General features: G+C 40.6%; 1 protein-coding gene across 5 annotated transcripts in view; it reads right to left on the bottom strand.

Annotated features, from left to right (window-relative positions):
• The window catches only part of LOC115149333 (tyrosine-protein kinase Fer), a 45,951-nt gene extending 32,588 nt beyond the window's left edge, over window positions 1-13,363 (bottom strand). For 2 of the 5 annotated variants that reach the window (XM_029692112.1, XM_029692116.1), the window contains exons 1-3: window positions 13,098-13,363; window positions 2,047-2,144; window positions 1-154 (exon numbers count right to left, since the gene is read on the bottom strand). The exon at window positions 1-154 is cut by the window's left edge and continues 142 nt beyond it. In XM_029692112.1, coding sequence (XP_029547972.1) covers window positions 1-68 — 68 coding nt within the window. In that variant the 5' untranslated portion in view covers window positions 69-154; window positions 2,047-2,144; window positions 13,098-13,363. Of the gene's footprint in view, window positions 155-413; window positions 557-2,046; window positions 2,145-13,097 lie in introns of those variants that run through there. The other 3 variants (XM_029692115.1, XM_029692113.1, XM_029692114.1) reach the window with 3 other exon arrangements.
• Between the last annotated feature and the right edge of the window lie 2,275 nt (window positions 13,364-15,638).

Here is a 15,638-nt window from a genome sequence, read left to right as displayed (position 1 = left end):
TTCAGCTCCCAGTCCTGCAGCTTCAACAGCCCGTCGTGGGAGTTCCCCAGGTCCCGTCCGAACCCCATCGTCCCTCTTCCTCACGACACGCTATTTAGTCTCACACTTCACCAAGCCGGGAGGATGGATAGTCACCCTCAGTTCTGCATCTTTCCTGGAAGGAGGATTGAGGCAAATCAGTGGAGGCCGCTGAGGGGAGGACGGGCTCATAATAATGTCTGGAACGGAGTCAATGGAATGGCATCAACCACCTGGAAACCATGTGTTTCATACCATTTCACTTTTTCCACTCCAGCCATTACCACGAGCCCATCCTCCCAATTTAAGCTGCCACCAACCTCCTGTGAGGCACATACAGAAACTATAATAAATGTGTAAAACATTTTGCACAAATTACAGCAAATTGATAGCACCTGTCCAGGTCGACAAAGGCAAACTGCTTGTTGAATGTTGGTTAGTCACTCGTTGCAGACAGTTGGAAGGTTTTCTATGAATTAGCCTAAATAAAAGGTACTCCTTTGATTAGCCTAACCCTTTATAGACTGCAACAACCTTCTGATGCAAGAGGCAGAGTTTTCTGAAATAAAGACCCACAATGAAGGAAGGGGAGGGCGACCAGCTTAGTTTAGGAAGTGGGTGGGCGAACAGTGAAGCGGCCAAAACAAAATGGTAACAAATTAATGTAGGCTACCTAACCTCACCATCCCTCATCTCTGCTCTCATGTAACTATTTATAGGCCTACCACAGTAAGACATTGAAACAGAGTCAATAGAGACCAGAAACGGTAGTTACAGTACGACAACAGGATGTAGGCTAGTCTAATGTCAGATAGGGAGGTAAACCTTCAGAGACGAGGCAGATTATAAAACAGACAATCACTCTGCTACTACTAGACTGCCTATTTAATCTGCCTTTAAACCTCAGGGGGGGAAGCTTATTATCTCCAAGTCAGATGCCTTCTGTTCTGCTCCAGTGTCTCACACTAAAGGCTTTTAACGCGCTGATAAATAACGTAGGCTCCAAGAACATCTTAAAAACTTCAACTACCAGTTTTGGAAGTTAAATAGTGGGGCAAACACCATTTGTCAAAGATGCACCAAGCGCCCCAGAGACTAGAAAAATGTGCCTTTCTATTGGGAATGTTGTTGTGTATATCCCAGTCAGATCACACATACCATCGCCTAATTGGAAGGTAACGTCTTCAAATAGTCTGCCTTGATCTAATATGTGAAAACTCTTAAGAGAAACCCTTATGAGAATGGAGCGGCTGGAATTCAAAGTAGTATAACCTAAACAAGAACAGCCTATAACCTAATCTGAAACAGCCTTATTCGGCAAGTAGACAAACTTGTGCCATAAATGGGTCATAGCATGAACACTAGGACAAGTACAACAATAGAGGCTACTACGCCAACACAAAACGTCCTCCACATTCAGAAAACATTTTTAGTTATGCATTCTCAAAATTATAACAGTACAGAAGACCATGTGAATTGTATTTAGGCTGTCCGTGCAAAATCAAGTGGAATAAGTGTCAGTGACATGGCAGATGTGGTCACAGTAAAACATTAACTTATTAATTCACTGCCAAAGGAATTTAAAAAGCTGTAATTTTACCACGCACGAGTCGCAGGCTATAAAAGCAGATGAAGGAAATGACTCCACTGTACAGTGTGAGCACTGAGACTATTCAGAGTTATTAGCTAATGTCTCTGCTTTATTCCAAAACCAGTTCAAAGTTCAAAATGCAATTACAGAAGCTGGATCAGAAGCAAATCTTTCACAGTTGAAAGAATAAACAAAGATAACCTCAAAAATGATAACAAACCCTATTAAACTGACACAGTAGGCTACTAAAAGTCTACTAGCTAAACAGGGACAGGGACATTTTAGAAAAGCTTTTGTAACAATAGCAATTTTGCAAAACTTGATCACCTGTCCCTCACATTACTGTGAACACTTACATTCCCTTTAAATGGTGGCTTTGAACACTTACTTGTAGCCAAAAACATCACCACACACAGAGTGTTTTCTAGAACACCTACTTTAAGATACAGGGAGCATCTTCAGTAGCACACCAGGCTAGTGTTCAAGTGATCAGCGGCCCACGTAACTGCCACCAACAAGCATCATGAGAAGAAGGCTGAAAGGAAACCACAATGTGATTATAATGCAGAAAGATGTAGGCCTATTCAAGTCATGACACACATTGAGTAGCCTACAATATGGAAATGTTTTGGGGCGGCTACCTATTCTCAAACATCTTAGGCTAGGCCTATATGACAAAAATGAAAAACTGGATAGTGGGTCATTGCACTTCAAAAAGCACAAAAAAAGGATTTTGACACAGACCATCTCAGATTGGTCAGAAACCGTTTCTGTAGTTAGAAACAGATCAGTATTACTGCAACATAATTTTTTTGAAATATAATTTGTTCTCTGAGAAATTAAGCTAATTGATTGCACCCATTTGGCCATTTTAATTTATAGGATTCATATAATATTCAAGAATTGTTGTACCTAACATCTGATTTGGACTAATATATATATATATAAGAAACTCTTGAATGACTAGGTGTGTCCAACATTTTGAGTTTTTATATGGCTATATATATATATATATATATATATATATAGCCATATAAAAACTCAAAATGTTGGACACACCTAGTCATTCAAGAGTTTCTTTATTTTTACTATTTTCTACATTGTAGAATAATAGTGAAGACATCAAAACTAGAGGTTGACCGATTATGATTTTTCAACGCCGATACCAATTATTGGCGGACCAAAAAAGCCGATACCGATTAATCGGCCGATTGTTTTATTTGTAATAATGACAATTACAACAATACTGAATGAACACTTATTTTAACTTAATATAATACATCAATAAAATCAATTTAGCCTCAAATAAATAATGAAACATGTTCAATTTGGTTTAAATAATGCAAAAACAAAGTGTTGGAGAAGAAAGTAAAAGTGCAATATGTGCCATGTAAAAAAGCTAACGTTTAAGTTCCTTGCTCAGAACATGAGAACATATGAAAGCTGGTGGTTCCTTTTAACATGAGTCTTCAATATTCCCAGGTAAGAAGTTTTAGGCTGTAGTTATAGGAATTATAGGACTATTTCTCTTTATACGATTTGTATTTCATATACCTTTGACTATTGGATGTTCTTATAGGCAGTTTAGTATTGCCAGTGTAACAGTATAGCTTCCATCCCTCTCCTCGCTCCTAACTGGGCTCGAACCAGGAACACATCGACAACAGCCACCCTCGAAGCAGATTTACCCATGTAGAGGAAGGGAAAAAACTACTCCAAGACTCAGAGCAAGTGATGTTTGAAACGCTATTAGCGCGCACCCGGCTAACTAGCTAGCCATTTCACATCGGTTACACTAGCCTAATCTTGGGAGTTGACAGGCTTGAAGTCATAAACAGCGCAATGCATTGCGAAGGGCTGCTGGCAAATGCACGAAAGTGCTGTTTGAATGAACGCTTACGAGCCTGCTGGTGCCTACCATCGCTCAGTCAGACTGCTCTATCAAATCATAGACTTAATTATAACATAATAACACACAGAAATACGAGCCTTAGGTCATAAATATGGTCGAATCCGGAAACTATCATCTCAAAAACAAAATGTTATTCTTTCAGTGAAATACGGAACGTTCCGTATTTTTTCTAACGGGTGGCATCCCTAAGTCTAAATATTCCTGTTATATTGCACAACCTTTAATGTCATGTCATAATTACGTAAAATTCTGGCAAATTAGTTCGCAACGAGCCAGGCAGCCCAAACTGTTACATATACCCTGACTCTGCGTGCAATGAACGCAAAATGACACAATTTCACCTGGTTAATATTGCCTGCTAACCTGGATTTCTTTTAGCTAAATATGCAGGTTTAAAAATATATACCGTAATTTCCGGACTATAAGCCGCAACTTTTTTCCCACGCTTTGAACCTCGCGGCTTAAACAATGATGTGGCTAATATATGGATTTTTCCCGCTTTCAATGTTTTTTTTGTTGTTTTTTTAAAAAACACATTCTGTGACGTGCTCAGTTTTTTGGCGGCATGAAGCTTTCATTAGACCAATGAAATTGCCGAACGGGTTAAGGTCAAACAACTTTTTTGTTTACTGTTTAGATTAAATCGAGCGCTCTCAAACTTCCCATCATTCTGATTACGGTAGTCATTTTACGTTAAAGCCTATTTATTTTTGTTACAAGCCGTGTTTCGTTAAAGCCTATGTAAAGTTCATTTGTTTCAATGTACCGGTAGGCACCTGCGGCTTATAGACATGTGCGGCTTATTTATGTTCAAAATAATAATTTAACCTGTTAGGGCTAGGGGGCAGTATTTACACGGCCGGATAAAAAACGTACCCGATTTAATCTGGTTACTACTCCTGCCCAGTAACTAGAATATGCATATAATTGGCTTTGGATAGAAAACACCCTAAAGTTTCTAAAACTGTTTGAATGGTGTCTGTGAGTATAACAGAACTCATATGGCAGGCAAAAACCTGACAAGATTCCATACAGGAAGTGACCTGTCTGACAAGTTGTTGTTCATCTTGGCTCTTTTTATTGAAGACTGAGGATCTTTGCTGTAACGTGACACTTCCTACAGCTCCCATAGGCTCTCAGAACCCGGGAAAAAGCTGAATGATATCGAGGCAGCCCCAGGCTGAAACACATTAGCGCGTTTGGAAAGTGGCCGATCAGAGGGCCATTAGACTAAGGCTCGTGCACGAGGAGATCCCATGCTTTTACTTTCTCTCTCGTTGAATGTAAACAGGCTTTGCCGGTCGGAATATTATCGCTTTTTTACGAGAAAAATTCCATAAAAATTGATTTTAAACAGCGGTTGACATGCTTCGAAGTACGGTAATGGAATATTTAGAATTTGTTTGTCACGAAATGCGTCGTGCTCGTCACCCTTATTTACCCTTTCGGATAGTGTCTTGAACGCACGAACAAAATGCCGCTATTTGGATATAACAATGGATTATTTGGGACCAAACCAACATTTGTTATTGAAGTAGAAGGCCTGGGAGTGCATTCTGATGAAGAACAGCAAAGGTAATAACATTTTTCTTATAGTAAATCTGACTTTGGTGAGTGCTAAACTTGCTGGGTGTCTAAATAGCTAGCCCTGTGATGCCGGGCTATCTTCTTAGAATATTGCAAAATGTGCTTTCACCGAAAAGCTATTTTAAAATAGGAGATAGAGTGCATAGAAGAGTTCTGTATCTATAATTCTTAAAATAATTGTTATGTTTTTTGTGAACGTTTATCGTGAGTAATTTAGTAAATTCACCGGAAGTGTTCGGTGGGAATGCTAGTCACATGCTAGTCACCTGCTAATGTAAAAAGCTGGTTTTTGATATAAATATGAACATGATTGAACAGACATGCATGTATTGTATAACATAATGTCCTAAGATTGTCATCTGATGAAGATCATCAAAGGTTAGTGCTGCATTTAGCTGTGGTTTGGGTTTATGTGACATTATATGCTAGCTTGAAAAATGGGTGTCTGATCATTTCTGGCTGGGTACTCTGCTGACATAATCTAATGTTTTGCTTTCGTTGTAAAGCCTTTTTGAAATCGGACAGTGTGGTTAGATTAACGAGAGTCTTGTCTTTAAAATGCTGTAAAATAGTCATATGTTTGAGAAATTGAAGTAATAGCATTTCTAAGGTATTTGAATAACGCGCCACGGGATTCAACTGGCTGTTGAGTAGGTGGGACGCAAGCGTAGAGGTTAACCATAGAGGTTAACCAGGTAGGTTTATTTCACTTTAAAAATATATATATTTCACCTTTATTTAACCAGGTAAGCTATTTGAGAACAAGTTCTCATTTGCAACTGCGACCTGGCCAAGATAAAGCATAGCAATTCGACACATACAACAACACAGAGTTACACATGGAATAAACAAAACATAGTCAATAATACAGTAGAACAAAAGAAAACAAAAAGTCTATATACAGTGAGTGCAAATGAGGTACGTTAAGGCAATAAATAGGCCATGGTGGCGAAGTAATTACAATATAGCAATTAAACACTGGAATGGTAGATGTGCAGAAGATGAATGTGCAAGTAGAGATACTGGGGTGCAAAGGAGCAAGATAAATAAATAAATAAATACAGTATGGGGATGAGGTAGGTAGATAGCCCATCTGTAAACGGCCCACCTATGTACAGGTACAGTGATCTGTGAGCTGCTCTGACAGCTGGTGCTTAAAGCTAGTGAGGGAGATATGAGTCTCCAGCTTCAGAGACTTTTGCAGTTCGTTCCAGTCATTGGCAGCAGAGAACTGGAAGGAAAAACAACCAGAGGAGGAAATGGCTTTGGGGGTGACCAGTGAGATATACCTGCTGGAGCGCGTGCTACGAGTGGGTGCTGCTATGGTGACCAGTGAGATATACCTGCTGGAGCGCGTGCTACGAGTGGGTGCTGCTATGGTGACCAGTGAGATATACCTGCTGGAGCGCGTGCTACGAGTGGGTGCTGCTATGGTGACCAGTGAGATATACCTGCTGGAGCGCGTGCTACGAGTGGGTGCTGCTATGGTGACCAGTGAGATATACCTGCTGGAGCGCGTGCTACGAGTGGGTGCTGCTATGGTGACCAGTGAGATATACCTGCTGGAGCGCGTGCTACGAGTGGGTGCTGCTATGGTGACCAGTGAGATATACCTGCTGGAGCGCGTGCTACGAGTGGGTGCTGCTATGGTGACCAGTGAGATATACCTGCTGGAGCGCGTGCTACGAGTGGGTGCTGCTATGGTGACCAGTGAGCTGAGATAAGGCGGGGCTTTACCTAGCAGAGACTTGTAGATAACCTGTAGCCAGTGGGTTTGGCGACGAGTATGAAGTAGAGGTCGACCAATTAATCGGAATGGCCGATTAATTAGGGCCGATTTCAAGTTTTCATAACAATCGGAAAACGGTATTTTTTGACGCCGATTTGGCCATTTTTTTTTAGACCTTTATTTAACTAGGCAAGACAGTTAATAAGAACACATTCTTATTTTCAATGACAGCCTAGGAACGGTGGGTTAACTGCCTTGTTCAGGGGCAGAACGACAGATTTTTACCTTGTCAGCTCGGGGATTCAATCTTGCAACCTTACGGTTAACTAGTCCAACAATCTAACCACCTGCTTTACATTGCACTCCACGAGGTTACGCGAATGCAGTAAGAAGCTAAGGTAAGTTGCTAGCTAGCATTAAACTTATCTTATAAAAAACAATCAATCAATCATAATCACTAGTTAAACTAGTAATATCATCAACCATGTGTAGTTATCTAGCCTGTCCTGCGTTGCATATAATCGCTTAGGTACACGTTGCTCCAACCATAAACATCAATGCCTTTCTTAAAATCAATACACAAGTATATATTTTTAAACCTGCATATTTAGCTAAAAGAAATCCAGGTTAGCAGGCAATATTAACCAGGTGAAATTGTGTCATTTTGCGTTCATTGCACGCAGTCAGGGTATATGCAACAGTTTGGGCCGCCTGGCTCGATCTAATTTGCCAGAATTTTACGTAATTATGACATAACACTGAAGGTTGTGCAATGTAACAGGAATAACGTTTTGTTTTCGAGATGATAGTTTCCGGATTCGACCATATTAATGACCTAAGGCTCGTGATTCTGTGTGTTATTATGTTATAATTAAGTCTATGATTTGATAGAGCAGTCTGACTGAGCGATGGTAGGCACCAGCAGGCTCGTAAGCGTTCATTCAAAATAGCACTTTTGTGCGTTTTGCCAGCAGCCCTTCGCAATGCATTGCGCTGTTTATGACTTCAAGCCTGTCAACTCCCGAGATTAGGCTAGTGTAACCGATATGAAATGGCTAGCTAGTTAGCCGGGTGCGCGCTAATAGTGTTTGAAACGTCACTCGCTCTGAGACTTGGAGTAGGTTTTTTCCCTTCCTCTACATGGGTAACGCTGCTTCGAGGGTGGCTGTTGTCGATGTGTTCCTGGTTCGAGCCCAGGTAGGAGCGAGGAGAGGGACGGAAGCTATACTGTTACACTGGCAATACTAAACTGCCTATAAGAACATCCAATAGTCAAAGGTATATGAAATACAAATCGTATAAAAGAGAAATAGTCCTATAATTACTACAACCTAAAACATCTTACCTGGGAATATTGAAGACTCATGTTAAAAGGAACCACCAGCTTTCATATGTTCTCATGTTCTGAGCAAGGAACTTAAACGTTAGCTTTTTTACATGGCACATATTGCACTTTTACTTCCTTCTCCAACACTTTGTTTTTGCATTATTTAAACCAAATTGAACATGTTTCATTATTTATTTGAGGCTAAATTGATTTTACTGATGGATTATATTAAGTTAAAATAAGTGTTCATTCAGTATTGTTGTAATTGTCATTATTACAAATCAATAAATAAAACAAAAAATATATATATATATTTTTAAATTAGGCTGATTAATCGGTATCGGCTTTTTTTTCCCATGAAAAGTTGCATATCACGGGGGCTATTCGATGCTAATGCAGAACGCCACAGGATGTTTTCGTGCTGGTCAAGGGCAGACAGGTCTGGAGTGAACCAAGGACTATATCTATCCCTAGTTCTACATTTTTTGAGTGGGGCATGCTTATTTAAGATGGTGAGGAAGGCACTTTTAAAGAATAGCCAGGCATCATCTACTGACGGGATGAGGTCAATGTCATTCCAGGATACCCCGGCCAGGTTGATTAGAAAGGCCTGCTCGCAGAAGTGTTTTAGGGAGCGTTTGACAGTGATGAGGGATGGTCGTTTGGTCGCAGACCGATTACGGATGCAGGCAATGATCGCTGAGATCTTGATTGAAAACAGCAGAGGTGTATTTGGAGGGCAAGTTAGTTAGGATGACATCTATGAGGGTGCCCGTGTTACGAATTTGGGGTTGTACCTGGTAGGTTCATTGATCATTTGTGTGAGATTGAGGGCATCAAGCTTAGATTGTAGGATGGCCGGGGTGTTAAGCATGTCCCAGTTTAGGTCACCTAGTAGCACGAGCTCAGAAGATAGATGGGGGACAATCAATTCACATATGGTATCGAGGGCACAGCTAGGGGCAGAGTGAGGTCTATAGCAAGCGGCAACAGTGAGAGACTTGTTTCTGGAAATGTGAATTTTTAGAAGTAGAAGCTCGAATTGTTTAGGTACAGACTTGGCTAGTAATACAGAACTCTGTAGGCTATCTTTGCAGTAGATTGCAACACCGCCCCCTTTGGCAGTTCTAACTTGGAGGAAAATGTTATAGTTATCGATGGAGATTTCAGGGGTTTTGGTGGTTTTCCTAAGCCAGGATTCAGACACGGCTAAGACATCCGGGTTGGCAGAGTGTGCTAAAGCAGTGAGTAAAACAAACTCAGGGAGTAGGCTTCTAATGTTAACATGCATGAAACCAAGGCTTTTACGGATACAGAAGTCAACAAATGAGAGCACCTGGGGAGTGGGAGTGGAGCTAGGCACTGCAGGACCTGGATTAACCCCTGCAGGACCTGGATTAACCTCCACATCACCAGAGGAACAGAGGAGAAGTAGAATAAGGGTACGGCTAAAGGCTATACGAACTGGCCGTCTAGCACGTTCGGAACAGAGAGTAAAAGGAGCAGGTTTCTGGGCACTCTCCCTCCTCCGTGTAAAGAAATACAACTGCAACCAGAGATATGTACAGTACCTTCGGAAAGTATTCAGACCCTTTGAGTTTTTCCACATTTTGTTAGGTTACAGCCTTATTCTAAAATTGATTAAATTGTTTTTTTCCTCATCAATCTACACACAATACCCCATATTGACAAAGCAAAAACTGGTTTAGAAAAGTTTGCTAAGGCATAAAAAAAGTAAAAAACATTTACATAAGTATTCAGACCCTTTACTCAGTCATTTGTTGAAGCACCTTTGCCAGCGATTACAGCCTTGAGTCTTCATGGGTATGATGTTAAAAGCTTGGCACACGTGTATTTGGGGAGTTTCTCCTATTCTTCTCTGCAGATCCTCTCAAGCTCTGTCAGGTTGGAAGGGGAGTGATGCTGCACAGCTATTTTCATCTCTCCAGAGATGTTCGATCGGGTTCAAGTCCGGGCTCTGGCTGGGCCTCTCAAGGACATTCAGAGACTTGTCCCGAAGCCACTCCTGCATTGTCTTGGCTGTGTGCTTAGGGTCATTGTCCTGCTGGAAGGTGAACCTTCACCCCAGTCTGAGGTCCTGTGAGCTCTGGAGCAGGTTTTCATCAGGGATCTCTCTGTACTTCGCTCCGTTCATCTTTGCCTTGATCCTGACTAGTCTCCCAGTCCCTGCCGCTGAAAGACATCCCACAGCATGATGCTGCCACCACCATGCTTCATCGTAGGGACGGTGCCAGGTTTCCTCCAGGCATGATGCTTGGCATTCTGACATGCACTGTCAACTTTGGGACCTTACATACATAGGTCTGTGCCTTTCCAAATCATGTCCAATCAATTTAATTTACCACAGGTGGACTCCACAATCAAGTTGTAGAAACATCTCAACGATGATCAATGGAAACAGGATGCACCTATCCTCAATTTCAAGTCTCAGAGCAAAGGGTCTGAATACTTATGTAAATAGGGTATTTCAGTTTACAAATTTTAATAAATGTTCTAACATTTCAACAAACATGTTTTCGCTTTGTCATTATGGGGTATTGTGTGTAGATTGTTGTGGACTTTAAAAAAAATGTAATCCATTTTATAATAAGGCTGTAACGTAACAAAATGCGAAAAAAGTCAAGGGGTCTGAATACTTTCCTAAGGCACTCTATATAATAACAGAATGCTCATGTCTCTGACCTAACAATAGGAGTCATTGTCCCAAAGGCGGGAAGGTAGGTGACATGCTTAGGTCCAAAATAAGTCCATAGAAACAAATTTGGCAGAAATTGGACAGATTTTGTAAAGAGTGAAACTTCTCGCTTTGCCTCTCCCTCTCTGCTGCGTTTCCCTGTAAATCGCTTGCTTTGTGACTTACAGGCACCTATCCTATCAATAGATTGCTAAAACATTCATATCGTTCATTCTAGCGGGAGAGGGCTCGACGGACTAGCGAATCGAAACTTCAAAAGTTGCCTAGTTAAAGTTGCAATATGCAGAAACCGCTCCTCCATTTTCTGGTTGTTCAAATTCTAATAGTTTGCCTAATTTCAGTTTGTGACAAAAACGAGCAATGTATAATGTAGAGCGGCATTGTACCATCTAAATCGCTCTTAAATATCTTTTCAATAAACAAAAATATTGTGTTTTCACCTTGTGTACAAAACCAAAAGATGCAAAAACTAAACTAAAGAATGGGAAGCATAGAAATAGCGCATATAGAATAGATCTACCAATTATTTTAGACTTGCTTTCAACGAGAATGACAGATCTATAACTCACATTTCTATGTGAATTTGGTTGGGTCGCCCAAAAAGTTGCTTTAATATGAAATGGAAAATGTATCTGGCTGAAAATTAGTCTGTAACCGGCTGATTAGCCGACAGACGGAGCTAGTGGAAAACACTGCTTTGACCTGACAGTATCTCGTGACACAACAACCAAACTTGTGTACAATAACGACATTCAGCCAGTAGCCTACATTTTATAAGCCTACAGCTGTAGAAAACTTGTCAAACAACAAGTCAATGACTTGAAGATGAACAGCTATCTCAATTTCAGTAAATCGGTGGCCACAATGCCGTTCTTTACATCTGGGTCTCCTTCCTCTCTAACGTGTGCCACAAATTGTGAGTCAAACCGTGTAGTTGAAGTTGTACACAGGAGTATGACAGTGAAATGTCTTCTTAATGTGAGGTTGCTATAATCCTCTTTCTCACCAGCAATAACACAATTAGGGTGGGTGGGTGATGGGCTGGCGGAGGGGACCATCAGTGGGAGTTAGCTAAACTCAACAAGGATTTGCTGCGCGCTACAGAACAGCAGTGGTGGTACTGCTGCTTGAATACCCCATCTGAGTGAGCAGTCTAGCAAAGGAATGTCCTCATTCGGTTCACTGCTGTGACATAAACAGTGTCCTGACTCCACCTGGTGACACATTATTTTCTAGACTTTATTTCATATCTAGCGTATGTTTGTAGCTTAATGTAGGCAGTAAGTGTATACAAACACTGTTAGGCTACGCTGTTTGTTAGAAAAATGCAATCTGTTAGCTATGATGGGAGAGAGCATATTGGACACAGCTGGCTGAGTGTGACAAGGGGTTTTGTAAAGTCCAGTTGGCTGGCTGTGACAAGGTTTTCTGGAGCTGCATCCGTTTCATCCGCCCATTTCGTGGCAATCCATGATACAGTACTTTACAGCACAGCAACTGTTTCTCAATAATACTGGCTATAATGTCAACAAGTTGTCATAGATGTCAAAACCATTGATGGAATACAATAACAATCACAATGAAGTGTTTGCAAACTGACAACATAATTTGCACTTTCACCTAAAATGGCCATTGAATACATGCCTACATGTTTCCCATCCTGAGGAAAGTTTTTGTGCATCAAAGGCATTAGAACAGAACATGCGCCAAAGCTCCTAATGTAGATGTGCCTCTTCTTACCAAACACGGTCCAGTAGCTAGCTAGCAAGAGTAAGCTAAGCAGCTAAATATCTGAACATAATCGGATTCACATTGTCAAGCTGACTAACTAGCAAACTATCTTAGCATTAGCAGTTAGCTTGCTAGCTAGCTAACGCTACCCACATTGACATCGCCATTGTAAAACGTTTAGGGTGAAAACGTAACTATGTGACAACAAAAGTTTAATAAATAGTGTCTGCATTATTATACAATGTTCCTATAACAATATCATGGGAAATGAATTAATCGGTGTTTTTATTAGCTATTACCTTGCTGGCTAACCCGATAGGTAAAGTTAGCTATTCATGCTAATTTCGGTTGTCTGGACATTTTTTTTCTCCAGGAAAAAAATCCTTAACCATTGCTCGAAAGTGTTTGTTCTCTAGCAAATATATCAAATCTACATGATCCCATTCAAATGGACAGTTGATACAATCAATGACAGACTGCACTCACTTTATTATGATAGTTTCTTTTCTCCTGTTATTTCTCCTTGTCTCCTGATTTCTTGGTATTCCTCTTTTCTTTTGCTCGGCTGCCGGAGCTGGGATTCGGGAGGGGTTTCCGCTCTGGCTCTGTACGGGTCTGGTCTACCATAGGGCTATGACGTGTGTGTGTGTGTGTAAAATAATGTGTGTTTTAGAAAGAGATAGAAATGGTTAAATTACACAGCTCTGCTCCTGATATACATACATGCAAGCCCCAACGTCCATCACATCACACACTCACAAATCTTACAGTATACAGCTTCACTGTGCTCCATATATGCCCCTCTCTCCTCCCTACTCCTATGACTTCTTGTGTTTTTTAGGTAAGAAAACAAACATATTAATAGATATTCATTAGCTCTTCAATAGGCTACAGTCCCCTCGAGTTTATGACTAAATTGTATGGCGGCATTTGTACAGGTTGCCTAGCGGTTAACGGCGGTGGGCCAGTAACCGAAAGGTCGCTGGTTCGAATTCCTGAGCTGACTAGGAAAAAAAATCTGTCGATGTGTCTATGAGTAAGAAACTTAACCCTACTTGCTCCTGTAAATCGCTCTGGATAAGAGAGTCTGCTAAATGACTAAAATGTACAGTTGGGAGGCTTACTGTAAAGAATACTTATGAATCATACAAGGAACAAACTTAGTCAATGAACCTATTACTTGGTGTGAGAGTCTTATCAGTTACAAGTTTCTTAGCAATTATAGCTAATAACCTTATGTTACCACTTTCATTTGGAAGAGACTACAGTAGTAATTTTGCCCACTACATACAATATAAATAAGTCCCCAAGGGTTCCAAAACGCCACTGTTCAAAAGTTTGTGGTCACTTAGAAATGTCCTTGTTTTTGAAAGAAAATGAAATTTTTTGTCCATTTAAAATAACATCAAATTGATCACACATACAGTGTAGACATTGTTAATGATGTAAATGACTATTGTAGCTGGAAACGGAAGATTTTTTAGGGAATATCTACATAGGTGTACAGAGGCCCATTATCAGCAACCATCACTCCTGTGTTCCAATGGCACATTGGGTTAACTAATCCAAGTTTATCATTTTAAAAGGCTAATTGATCATTAGAAAACCCTTTTGTAATTATGTTAGCACAGCTGAAAACTGTTGTTCTGATTAAAAAAGCAATAAAACTGCAATAACACTAGTTGAGCATCTGGAACATCAGCATTTGTGGGTTTGATTACAGGCTCAAAATGGCCAGAAACAAATAACTTTCTTCTGAAACTCGTCAGTCTATTCTTGTTCTGAGAAATGAAGGCTATTCCATGTGAGAAATTGCCAAGAAACTGAAGATCTCGTACAACGCTGTGTACTACTCCCTTCACAGAACAGCGCTAACTGGCTCTAATCAAAATAGAAAGAAGAGTGGGAGGTCTCCGTGCACAACTGAGCAAGAGGACAAGTACATTACAGTGTCTAGTTTGAGAAACATTTGCCTCACAAGTCCTCAACTGGCAGCTTCATTAAATAGTACCCACAAAACACCAGTCTCAATGTCAACAGTGAAGAGGCGACTCCCGGATGCTGTCCTTCTAGGCACAGTTGCAAAAAGCCATATCTCAGACTGGCCAATAAAAAGAAAATATGGGCAAAAGAACACAGACACTGGACAGAGGAAAATTGGAAAAAGGTGTTACGGACAGACTAATCTAAATTTGAGGTGTTCGGATCACAAAGAAGAACATTCGTGAGACGCAGAAAAAATGAAAAGATGCTGGAGGAGTGCTTGATGCCATCTGTCAAGCATGGTGGAGGCAATGTGATGGTCTGGGGGTGCTTTGGTGGCGGTAAAGTGGGAGATTTGTACAGGGTAAAAGGGAGGCTTTCACTCCACTTTGCAACGCCATGACGCACCCTGTGGATGGCGCTTAATTGGAGCCAATTTCCTCCTACAACAGGACAATGACCCAAAGCACAGCTCCAAACTATGCATGAACTATTTAGGGAAGAAGCAGTCAGCTGGTATTCTGTCTATAATGGAGTGGCAAGCACAGTCACCGAATCTCAACCCTATTGAGCTGTTGTGGGAGCAGCTTGACAGTATGGTACGTAAGAAGTGCCCATCAAGCCAATCCAACTTGTGGCAGGTGCTTCAGGAAGCATGGGGTGAAATCTCTTCAGATTACCTCAACAAATTGATAACTAGAATGCAAAAGGTCTGTAAGGCTGTAATTGCTGCAAATAGAGGATTATTTGACATAAGCAAAGTTTGAAGGACACAATTATTTCAATAAAAAAAAATCATTATTTATAACCTTGTCAACATCTTGACTATATTTCCTATTAATTTTGTAACTCATTTCATGTATGTTTTCATGGAAAACAAGGACATTCCTAAGTGACCCTTTGAAGGGTAGTTTATATATGCAGTATCTCACAAAAGTGAGTACACCCCTCACATTTTAGTAAATATTTGAGTATATCTTTTCATGTGACGAAACGTCTCTTTGCTACAATGTAAAGTAGTGAGTGTACAGCTTGTATAACAGT

The sequence above is a fragment of the Salmo trutta genome, chromosome 15 (assembly GCF_901001165.1).
Source record: "Salmo trutta chromosome 15, fSalTru1.1, whole genome shotgun sequence".
In the NCBI taxonomy this organism is placed as follows: Eukaryota; Metazoa; Chordata; class Actinopteri; order Salmoniformes; family Salmonidae; genus Salmo; species Salmo trutta.
The sequence above is the reverse complement of the archived record's forward strand: the minus strand, read 5'-3'. Positions and strand labels throughout refer to the sequence as shown.